General features: G+C 43.8%; 1 protein-coding gene across 1 annotated transcript in view; it reads right to left on the reverse strand.

Moving 5' to 3' along the window:
* Positions 1-12,286, reverse strand: part of HEPACAM (hepatic and glial cell adhesion molecule) — a 49,075-nt gene that overhangs the window by 6,754 nt on the left and 30,035 nt on the right. The window contains exon 4 of the mRNA XM_044278300.1: positions 6,473-6,566. Within this exon, the coding sequence (XP_044134235.1) occupies positions 6,473-6,566 (94 nt within the window). The remainder of the gene's footprint in view (positions 1-6,472; positions 6,567-12,286) is intronic.

Consider the following 12,286-nt stretch of genomic DNA (forward strand, 5'->3'; position numbering starts at 1 on the left):
CCTCTCCACTTGCGCCCAGCCAGCCTCGCCACAACTGCCGTTTGAAGCGCCGCCCAGCTAATCAATATTCACTTCGCTGGGCGGCTACCAGTGTCCCCGGCCATCTTCAGCGCATGCGCCCGGCACCCTCACTGGCCGGGATCGCATCGCGCCTGCGCACAGTCTGATTCCCAGAGGCCGATGCAGCCTCTGCTTAATGCGCATGCGCCGGGCACAGCAGTGCTTCAGAGTAGCCGCCCAGCGAAGTGAATATTGATTAGCTGGGCGGCGCTTCAAACGGCAGTTGTGGCGAGGCTGGCTGGGCGCAAGTTGAGATGAAACACCGCCCCTTGGGCAGATTGAACACGATGAAAGCAGGTTATAAAACTTCTTTTTATTGTATTTATAAGGTGGACAGGGGGGATACTTAGATGATTCTAATACACTTTATATGACCTGTACTGTCATATATATACCTAAATATGCTTTCTGGGCCTGTCAGTGTCCCTTTAAGTAGTGGTGCTGTGAGATTTAATATCTTGTATGACTTCCATGAACTTTAAGGACAGCATCCATGCGGTTTGGCAAGGATTCATACAATTTATTGATGAAGTCATCAGGAATAGCAAAGAAAACAGTCTTGCATGCCTCCCAGAGTTCATCAATATTCTTTGGTTTCGTCATCCATGCTTCCTCTTTCATCCTACACCACATATGCTCAATGATGTTCATGTCTGGTGACTGGGCTGGCCAATCCTGGAGCATCTTGATCTTCTTCGCCTTAAGGAACTTTGACGTGGCGATGGAAGTATGCGATGGAGCACCACCCTGCTGCAGAATTTGGCCTTTTTTATGGTTGGGAATATAAGAGGTAGCTAAGATTTCTAGGTATTTTAGACTATTGATGTTGCCTTCCACCCTGCAGATCCCTCGCACACCCCCATACTGGATGTAACCCCAGACCATAATTTTGCCTCCACCAAACTTCACTGTTTTCTGGGTAAATCTCGGCTCCATGCGGGTTCCAGTAGGTCTCCTGCAATATTTGCGGCGACTGTAGTGTAATTCAACAGAAGATTCATCTGAAAAATCGACCTTCTGCCACTTTTCCAGTGTCCATCCTTTTAGCAGGCTGTGGCCCTTGGCAAATGCCACATGGTTTTTCAACTGTCTTTTGTTTAGTGCTGGCTTATGGGCACTGATTCGACCATGGAGGCCATTTCGAGACAGAATCCGACAAACTGTTCTGGTTGACACAGGGACTCAGGGGCGTAGCGTGGGGGGGCCGGGGGGGGGGCGTTGTCCCGGGCGCCAAATTGCAGGGGGCGCCCGGCAGCAGGCATTTTCTAAAGGAGGAAAGCAGGCATTTCCATTCTGCCTCATAGGTTCAGGACAGGTCTAGAATGTATTGGCTTCTTAGAGGGAATGATGTCATAAGATCATGTGACCGCTTCCTCCCGCCCCTTACAGACTGAGCCAGATGCAGGAAAAGGGCTGTAAGGAGAAGCAGAGCAGCGTCCAGAGCAGGGAGAGTGCAGGCACTTACAGTATGCTGTGCTCAGTGATTTCTGGTGAGGGGTTTGGGGGCTGGATTTTTATGGAGATTGTAGTGGAGTATATGAGGGGTGTGAGAGCTGCTAGAAGCTTTTATAAAGTCACCCACAGTTACATTGCTCACCATACAGTACACCCCCTTACATTAGGTATTTTAAAGGGAGTCTGTCATCAAAGTTTCACCTTTTTAACCCTTCCCATAGCTTTCTAGCAGCCTTACAGTTAATAAAAACGTTACCTTTATGAGCAATCCTGCAAAAAACAACTTAGTAGCATATGCAAATGAGGGCTCGCAAGTGCCCAGGGGCGGCATTACCCTCGTAGGTGCCCGGCTAGCTCAGCCTTATTGTCGCTTCACCCCGCCCTGTCTTTCCCTCTGCTCGCCCATCGTTTCCCTCTGACCGCCCATCTACTTACTTCTTGTTTCGCCGAGATCCCGCGCCTGCACACTAAGTCTGTCGGCCGGCGCATGCGCACTGCGATGCCCATTCCTTGTACGGCATCACAGTAATTAATGGACTAAGTGCGCAGGCGCAGGATCTAGGCGAAGCAAAAAGTAAGTAGATGGGCGGTCAGAGGGAAAGAATGGGTGGGGGGAAGTGACAATAAGGCTGAGTTAGCTGGGCACCTACGAGGGTAACGCCGCCCCTGGGCACTTGCGAGCCCTCACTTGCATATACTACTAAGTTGTTTTTTGCCGGTTTTATAAGTCCAGGATTGCTCATAAAAGGTAATGTTTTTATTAACTGCAAGGCTGCTAGAAAGCTATGGGAAGGGTTAAAAAGGTGAAACTTTGATGACAGACTCCCTTTAACTCCATAAGGTGCTTTTGCCTCGTCTGTGCGCTCTCCACACTGTGGGTTTTGTCTCCTCTGTGCCCCCCCCACACAGTGGTAAAGATAAGCGAATTTCAGATTTTGAAATTTGTTTACACTTTGTTTGGTGGTAGAAGCAGAGTTGCATTATGGATTCCGTTACCACAGACCATAACGCAATTCTATGACGTAGAATGCATAACAGAATGCCTTTAGAGACATTCCGTTATTCCTTCCGTCATAATAAAAGTCTATGGACTGCATAACGGATCTGTCCCGTTTCCGTTATGCAGGGGAGTCCTCTCCTGCATAACGGAAATGGGACAGATCCGTTATGCAGCCCATAGACTTCTATTATGATGGAAGGAATAACGGAATGTCTCTAAAGGCATTCCGTTATGCATTCTACGTCATAGAATTGCGTTATGGTCTGTGGTAATGGAATCCATAATGCAACTCTGCTTCTACCACCAAACGAAGCACAAACTAATTTTATAACAAATTCGCTCATCCCTACACAGTAGTTTTGCCTCCTCTATGCCCCCTCCACACGGATTAGAATATATAATGGCCGCCTCTGTATTATTAGTATATATAATAGCCCCCTATGTATTATTATTTTTTTTACAATTTTATAAATTTTTGTCAATGAAAAAGTAATACAGGTACAATGTCACATTGCATATCAGTGAAAAGCAATACAGGTACAATGTCATATTGCATAACATCAATAGCCCCCTATGTATTATTATAATATATAATAGCCCCCTATGTATTATTATAATATATAATGGCCGCCTCTGTATTATTATAATATATAATAGCCCCCTATGTATTATTATAATATATAATGGCCCCTCTGTAATATTAGTATATATGAGTGTGCATCAACTCTGGTCCTCCTATCTGTCTGGCTCTACCACAGTATTGGGGGGCAGCAGGATAACAGTGTTGAGGTACAAGGAGGGGAGGATGATAGTAAAGTGAGGAATCTAAAAATGATTTCTGTGAAACTGTAGAGGCGCAGCTGAAAGAAGGTGTCATGGCGGTCTTATCTCCGAATAAAGACGTTAAGGAAAGTCTACATCACAGGAGACGTCACTGGATGGATGAGGTATGTGGTGCTGTATTATACTGTATATTTTGTAGTGATGTATGTAATGTCCAAACACATATTTGTTTCATGGTAGGGTTCAGGGGGTGGATTGAGAATTTGGCCCACCCTGCTGCATCCTGGCCCCAGACTTCAGCTCACACTGTGCGTGTTCTGAATTCTGGGGCCTTATACCCATCTACTACATCATCTGTACCACCATGTTATCTGTGGTGTTATATAGGACTGCTACATTATCTGTAAAAGGGGCGTGTCCACAGGTTGGGAGGGGGGGGGGGGGCGCAATACATCGCTTGCCCCGGGTACTGGCAACCCACGCTACACCACTGCAGGGACTTCAGGTGACCAGGTCTCGTGGAGCTCTGCTGCAGTGGAAAATGGGGTGGCCTTGGATTTTCGAGCCAACAAACGGTCCTCTCGAGCAGTTGTCTTGCGGAATGGGCCTGACCTGGCCTTGTCCAAAACGTCTCCAGTCTCTTCAAATCTTTTTTTTTTTATCCTCTGAACTTGACACTGAAACACATTGAAGGTGTCTTCCACATCAGCAGTGGATCTGGTCTTCGGCCTCTTGATAATCAACACTTTAGTCTCCGGGTGAATCTTAGGCATGTTTGCAGAGGTCTAGTTGCAGTTGATGTGAAGGTCTAGTATACTGGGGTTCTTTTTATACACACCTGAGACCTACTGATCCATTATTAGCCACAGGTGAAGCTCATATGACAAGGCGACAACACGTATGTCTTGGCAAAAATTGACTCAATGGCCTTTACCAAGCTGTGAATATTAGAATACTTTTTGTCAGTTTCGTTTTGCACTGAAACATTATTACAAAAGCTTTTGGGATTAAAATGACCGATTTCTTGTAACAAAATCTTTAGATTAGAAATATATTTTAGCGGCACTTCCGGTCAAATTGTACACAAGAGACAAGACTTTTGTCAGGGACTGTATAGCACCAACATATTCTCTAGCGCTTTACAGACATTATCATTACTTGCTGTCCACAGAAGAGCTCACAATTTAAATTTCTATATTCCCTACCAGTAGGTCTTTGGTGTGTGGGAGGAAACCCATGCAAACAGAAGCATGCCTCTTAAGTGCCCCTGTTTTGGAGGGATAATACTTCTTTTTGACCCATGTTCTTCTGTCCCTATTTGCTCCTTAAAAGGGGTTTTCTTAGATTTTAATATTGATGACCTCTCCTCTGAATAGGTCATCAGTGAGGGTCCGACAACTGGAAACCCCACCAATCAGCTGCTTGGGAAGGCACTGGCGCTCCTGTGAGTGTCGCGGCCCTCTCACAGTTTTTCCTAGGCCAGTGACGACATGTTCATCGGTCATGTAGCCTAGGAGCATCTCACCTCCATTGCAGTGAATGGGACTGAGCACGATATCAAGCACAGCCGCTACACAAAGTATGAAGCTGTGCTTTGTAAGTATGGAGAAGGCCGCGGTGCTCACAGCACCAATCAGATACTGATGACCTACCAAATGATCTAAAAATAAAATACCTATCTTTTTGATCCCCCACCAGTGCAGGTCAGACATAAATTGGGTCCCTGGTTTAACCACTTCCTGTTTAACACGGCAGAAAATGGATCTTTCATACAATTGACCATCCAAATAGCTGGATGGTGTGCATGGGGAGAACATGCGAACTCCATGCAGATGTTGTCCTTGGTTGGATCCAAACCTAGGACCCTAGCACTGCAAGGCATCACAGCTAACCACTGAACCACCGTGCTGTGTCCGCCCCAGGCATGACCTCACAGATATAACCCCGGGGTGGCATGTCAGGACACCCATGTAATTATAAATCACCATCCTTCCCCCTTGGTGTTTTTTAATTTATGATATTTTTTAGTCTTTCTGTAGGTAGCATGCTTTGCATCTGCAGAATATCCATAGGCCATACATATCCCATCTACACAGAGCAGAGACAACCAGCCATGCAAGGGGAACAACACATAAGATGCAGAAGGTTTTATTAGCCTTTACCATACTCGTAGAAGTGGATCAACATTTTTTCCATTCTAAATAATACCCCCTATAGGTGAACTGCGCTATTTTATGTCATGTAATGGTTGTAGCTTTAGACACAAAGCTCTATTATTCTGCTCCTGTTTAGGTAGTGATAAAGAACCTCCGTAATCTATAAAAGGTGGGGTTCCTAGGGTCCTTTATGTGGGCATCGACTATAACAGTATGCTGATTGGCGTTGGTTACCTGCATTTATATGCAGCTACTTTCACTAGTATGGGGGCCAACGACTGACAATACGATGTTTATCCTCATACAGTTTCCATCTTTCATTTTCATCATAAGGCTCCTTTCACACTAGCGTTCGGGTGTCCGCTCGTGAGCTCCGTTTGAAGGAGCTCACGAGCGGACCCGAACGCAGCCGTCCAGCCCTGATGCAGTCTGAATGGAGCGGATCCGCTCAGACTGCATCAGTCTGGCGGCGTTCAGCCTCCGCTCCGCTCGCCTCCGCACGGACAGGCGGACAGCTGAACGCTGCTTGCAGCGTTCGGGTGTCCGCCTGGCCGTGCGGAGGCGTGCGGATCCGTGCGGATCCGTCCAGACTTACAATGTAAGTCAATGGGGACGGATCCGTTTGAAGATGCCACAATGTGGCTCAATCTTCAAGCGGATCCGTCCCCCATTGACTTTACATTGAAAGTCTGGACGGATCCGTACGAGGCTATTTTCACACTTAGCTGTTATATGCTAAAAATAATGCAGACGGATCCGTTCTGAACGGAGCCTCCGTCTGCATTATTATGAGCGGATCCGTTCAGAACGGATCCGCCCGAACGCTAGTGTGAAAGTAGCCTAATGTGCTGCCGAGAAACAACCATTTTTAATTCTGCATAAAATAGGCGATCACCCAAAAATTCAGAGTTTGCACAGGGGCAATGAATGAGTGAACCAACATTCGTATGAACGTTTGTACCCAATTATCGCCCCATTTAAAAGAGCTATTAGGTTAAACAAATGTTTGTCACCATACTTCCTGGATGGCTTCCAACAAGCGCAGACGGTGACCAATGTAACAAGCAGAAATATCCCCCCGATGGACAGGACGATGTACAAAGAACTTCTTCCTGTGTGAGAGAATAAGCCATGTTATAATCACTGTGTTACAGGATGGAGAATGCATGAAATATGGATCTTAAATGAATTTTCCATAGAAACACTTATATGCAGCGTTATTAAAAGGGGTTATCCTGTGACTGATGTAAAAAAGTGAAAATCAGACATCATATAGTACATGACACCCTCTTTGTAACAAAGCTAGAACCAGCCCAGTACCTCACATGGATCCAGAGATCTACCTATTCATTGGTCTGCTAGATCCATAGCAAGCTGGCAGCTCAAGGGGAGTGTCCATTCTGCTACAGCATTCATCATATCACAACTCAGGAGGCAGCTGAAGTTTCCGTTTCGGAAACGTGTATTTTCTTTTTGTAGTCACATATTTTATGACACTTTTCGCGGCCATCTTGAGCAGGTGCGGCGCACAGCCTGGGACGCCATGAGCACACCACAGTCTGTCTTTCTTTCTTTCACAGATGATTATACTCAATTATCAGTTATGATCAATTACATAAGTATATTGTAGGATACTGTTACATACAGACGTTTACCACTGAGGAAGCTGGATTTTCCCGGCGATACGAGTGGGGAGTCTTTCTACTGACTCAGGCCCACCTATATAGTCCGAGTTCTATACTTTTGTACTTTATCCTTTTCAGGTATCATTTTATGTCATTTGATGCTATATTATCATGTATCTATCATTGTTGCTTCTTTATTTAACATTGTATTGCACTCTATCTTGCCTTGGACTATACATGCCGTGCCCTTATTTGTGGACTGTGGTGGATGGTGCCTGGTTTTATTTTTACCAGCACAGTGTTCATTGTATACCATTTTTAAAATGTCTGTATGTCTATGTAGTCTAATAAAATTGTATTAGGGGGGTCTGGTAGTGGCTGATCTGAGGCTAATGGAGGGTAGGAAGGTTCTGATAGGGGTCTGATCTGAGGCTGGGGCTCTGATCTGAGGATAGGGAGGGTCTAATGGGGGTTTGATCTGAGAGCTGGGGGTCTGATCTAAGGCTGGGGAGGGTCTGATAAAGATCTGATCTGAGGCTGGGGAGTCTGATCTGAGGTTGGGGGGGGTCTGATCTGAGGCTGGGGAGGGTCTGATGGGGGTCTGATCTAAGGGCTGAGGGTCTGATCTAAGGCTGGGGAGGGTCTGATGGGGGTCTGATCTAAGGATAGGGGGTCTAATGGAGGTCTGATCTGAGGCTGGGGAGGGTCTGATTATAGGCTGATCTGAGGCTAGGGGGGTCTGATCTGAGGCTGGGGAGGGTCTGATGGGGGCCTGATCTAAGGGCTGGGGGGTCTGATCTAAGGCTGGGGAGGGTCTGATGGGGGTCTGATCTAAGGCTAGGGGGTCTAATGGAGGTCTGATCTGAGGCTGGGGAGGGTCTTATCAGAGTCTGATCTGAGGCTGGGGAGGGTCTGATGGGGGTCTGATCTTAGGCTGGGGAGGGTCTGATTATAGGCTGATCTGAGGCTAGGGGGGTCTGATCTGAGCTGGGAGGTCTGATGGAAGTTTGATCTGAGGCTGAGGTAGGCAGGGAAGTCTGATGGGAGGGCTGATCTGATGCTGAGAAAGGGACAAAGGCAGGGACAGCTGCGAAGGAAGAGGCAGGGATAGTGAAAGCTGGGTGAACCCCTCTCTGGACTCCCCTGAGATTAACTTGGCTGCCATTGATACGAAATAAAGAACTAAATACATAACATTTTGAACTTACAAATTAGACTGCTATGTTTGGTCAAAATTACACCTGTACTGTATGACATATATATAGTGCAGGCACCATTTTGTGCTGCAAAAATACAGCACTCTAGATTATTAATTCAACAGCAATTTATGAAACTTACCCTAAGGCTACTTTCACACCTGCGTTAGGTGCGGATCCGTCTGGTATCTGCACAGACGGATCCGCACCTATAATGCAAAAGCTTGTATCCGTTCAGAACGGATCCCTTTGCATTATTATTTTTATTTTAAACGGATCTGTCCTGACTTACATTGAAAGTCAATGTGGGACGGATCCGTTTTCAATTGCACCATATTGTGTCAGTGAAAACTGATCTGTCCCAATTGACTTATATTGTAAGTCAGGACGGATCCGTTTGGCTCTGCATCACTCTGCAAGCAGCATTTTGGTGTCCACATCCAGAGCGGAATGGAGCCAAACTAATGCATTCTGAACGGATCCTTCTCCATTCAGAATGCATTGGGGCTGAACTGATCCGTTTTGAACCGTTTGTGAGATCTCTGAAATGAATCTCACAAACTGAATTAAAAACGCCAGTGTGAAAGTAGCCTAAGTCAATTTTTAAGTTTTTGTATGGCCCGCGAATAATGTTACAAATATCCAAATTGCCCTTGACAGCAAAAAAGGTTCCCCACCCCTGATATAGACCAATGCTATATGATGATTAAATGCACAAGCTGCCTTAAAGGGAAAATGTCCAGAAAAACATTTCCTAAAAATAGTGCCACTTGATCAGAGCAGCCGCTTGACTTAACCCCTTCCCGACCTATGACGTACTACTACGTCATGGGAACCACTGCGTTTCCGCAATTTTACGTAATAGTACGTCATAGTGATCGCGCGGGCACCGGAGGGTGCTGTATCCGCCGGCATTGCTGTTAAAGCCGATGCCGGCGGATTAACCCCTTCTATGCCGCGGTCTGCGCTGACCGCGACATAGAAGAGGTTTGTGTCGGGTGAGGGAGAGCATCGAGTCCCTGCGCTGCTGTGGCGAAGATCCGATGCGACACAAGGCAGCCCGATGCCATGCAGAGGCTTCCCAATGCCTTGCACGGCATCGGGAACTGCCTTCTACGGGAGCCGAGAAGATCCAGTGAAAATCACAGCATACTCTATATTCTGCGTTTTTCACGTAACGCAGGCCCCATAGAAATGAATGGGGTTGAGTGAAAATCGCAAGCATCCGCAAGCAAGTGCGGATGAGGTGCGATTTTCACGCACGGTTGCTAGGAGACGATCAGGATGGAGACCTGATCATTATTATTTTCCCTTATAACATGGTTATAAGGGAAAATAATAGCATTCTAAATACAGAATGCATAGTTAAATAGCGCTAGAGGAGTTAAAAAAAAATTAAAAATAATTTAACTCACCTTAGTCCACTTGCTCACGCAGCCCGGCATCTCCTTCTGTCTTCATCTTAGCTGTGTGCAGTAACAAGGACCTTTGGTGACGTCACAGTCATCACATGATCCATCACATGATCTTTTACCATGGTGATGGATCATGTGATGACTGTGACGTCACCAAAGGTCCTTGTTGCTACACAAAGCTAAGATGAAGACAGAAGGAGATGCCAGCTACGCGAGCAAGTGGACTAAAGTGAGTTAATTTTTTTTTATTTTAAATTTAACCCCTCCAGCGCTATTTAACTATGCATTCTGTATTCAGAATGCTATTATTTTCCCTTATAACCATGTTATAATGGAAAATAATACAATCTACAGAATACCGATCCCAAGCCTGAACTTCTGTGAAAAAGTTCAGGTTTGGGTACCAAACATGCACGATTTTTCTCACGCGAGTGCAAAACGCATGACAATGTTCCCGCAACGCACCCACACATGTTTCCGCAAGGGCCGTGTGAAAGAGGCCTTAGTGTATGACTCAGTGTCAACAGGCAATGCAATGCAATACAATGCAGAGGGGATCAGACCCCCAAAAGTGAACATCATAAATAAAGTGAAGAAAAAAAAGTTTAAAAAAAAGTGTTTTAAAAAACTTAATAAAAGTAATAAAATTAATAAAGTAAAAAAGAAAAAAAGTCCCTTTCCCCTTATTTTATAATAAAATACAGAAAAAACAAACAAAACCCGCACATATTAGGTGTTGTCACGTCCGTAATGACGGGCTCTATAAATATATCACATGATCCACCCTGTCAGATATACACCATAAAAAAAAAAAACTGTAAAAAAAAATCAATTTTTGTCACCTTACATCACAAAAAGTGCAACAACAAGCGATCAAAAAGGTGTATGTCCCACAAAATGATATCAATAAAACCGTCACCTCATGCTGCAAAAAATGAGCCACTACCTAAGACAATCGCCCAAAAAATAAAAAAAACTATAGCTCTCAGAACATGGAGACAATAAAACATCATTTTTTTTTTTGTTTCGAAAATGCTATTATTGTGCTAAAGTAAAATACATTAAAAAAAATACATATTAGGTATCGCTACGTCCGTAACAACCAGCTCTATAAAAATATCACATGACCTAACCCCTCAGGTAAACACAGTAAAAAAAAAAATGTGTAAAAAAGAAAAAAAGCCATTTTTGTCACATTACATCACAAAAATTGCAGCAGCAAGTGATCAAAAAGGCGTATGCCCCCAAAACAGTACCAATAAGACCGTGACCTCATCCCGCAGAAAATGAGACCCTACCTAAGAGAATCAGTCAAAAAATAAAAAAGCTATGGCTCTCAGACTATGGAGACACTAAAATATGATTATTTTTTGCTTCAAAACTGCTATTATTGTGCTAAAGTGAATTTTTTAAAAAAAAGTATACATATTAGGTATCGCCACATCCGTAACAACCAGCTCTATAAAAATATCACATTACCTAACCACTCAGGTGAACAGAAATCCTATTATTGTGTAAAACTTAAATAAATAAGAAAAAGTAGACATATTAGGTACTGCCACGTGCATAACAATCTGCTCTAAAGAAAAGTCACATTACCTAATCCCGAAGGTAAACACTGTAAAAATAAAAAAATTAAAACGGTGCCAAAACATAAATTTTTTTGGTTATCTTGCCTCACAAAAACTGTAATATAGAGCAATTAAAAATCATATGTACCCCAAAATAGTACCAATAAAACTGGCAGCTTATCTCGTAGTTTCCAAAATGTGGTCACTTTTTTGAGTTTCTACTGTAGGGGTGCATCAGGGGGGCAAAGTTTGTAAAATCAGTTTTGAATACCTTGAGAGTTTTTTGGGTGGTTTCTATTATGTAAGCATCACAAAATGACTTCAGAACTGAACTAGTCCTTAAAAAATGGGTTTTGGAAATTTTCCAAAAAATTTCAAGATTTGCTTCCAAACTTCTAAGCCATCTAACATCCCCAAAAATTAAAATTTAATTTTCAAAATGATCAAAACATGAAGTAGACATATGTGGAATGTAAACTAATAACTATTTTTGAGGTATTACTATCTATTCAAAAATTAGAGAAATAGAAATGTGGAAATTTGCTAATTTCTCCAAACTTTGGGTAAATTTGGAATTTTTTTATAAATAAAAATTATTATTTTTTTACTCAATTTTACCACTGTCATGAAGTACAATATGTGACGAGAAAACTGTCTCAGAATGGCCTGTATAAGTAAAAGCGTTTTAAAGTTACCACCACATAAAGTGACACATGTCTGATTTGCAAAAAATGGCCTGGGCAGGAAGGTGAAAACAGGCCTGGGGTTGAAGGGGTTAATACACACAGATGTTTGTGATCCAATGAGTACTCCCCTCCCTGGCAAGAAGAGACATTTTTTCACTTTTAGGCCTCATGCACATGACCGTTGTGTGCATTTGCGTCCGTTCCGTCATTTTTCACAGTTTAGCAAAGGTCCCATTAATTTCTATGGAGCTGTGAAAAAACTGATAGTCCTCCGTTTTTTCTCTGCGTCTGTGATCCTTGATTCCAGTCCGTCAAAAAAATATAACCTGTCCTATTCTT

The sequence above is a fragment of the Bufo gargarizans genome, chromosome 2, assembly GCF_014858855.1.
Source record: "Bufo gargarizans isolate SCDJY-AF-19 chromosome 2, ASM1485885v1, whole genome shotgun sequence".
In the NCBI taxonomy this organism is placed as follows: Eukaryota; Metazoa; Chordata; class Amphibia; order Anura; family Bufonidae; genus Bufo; species Bufo gargarizans.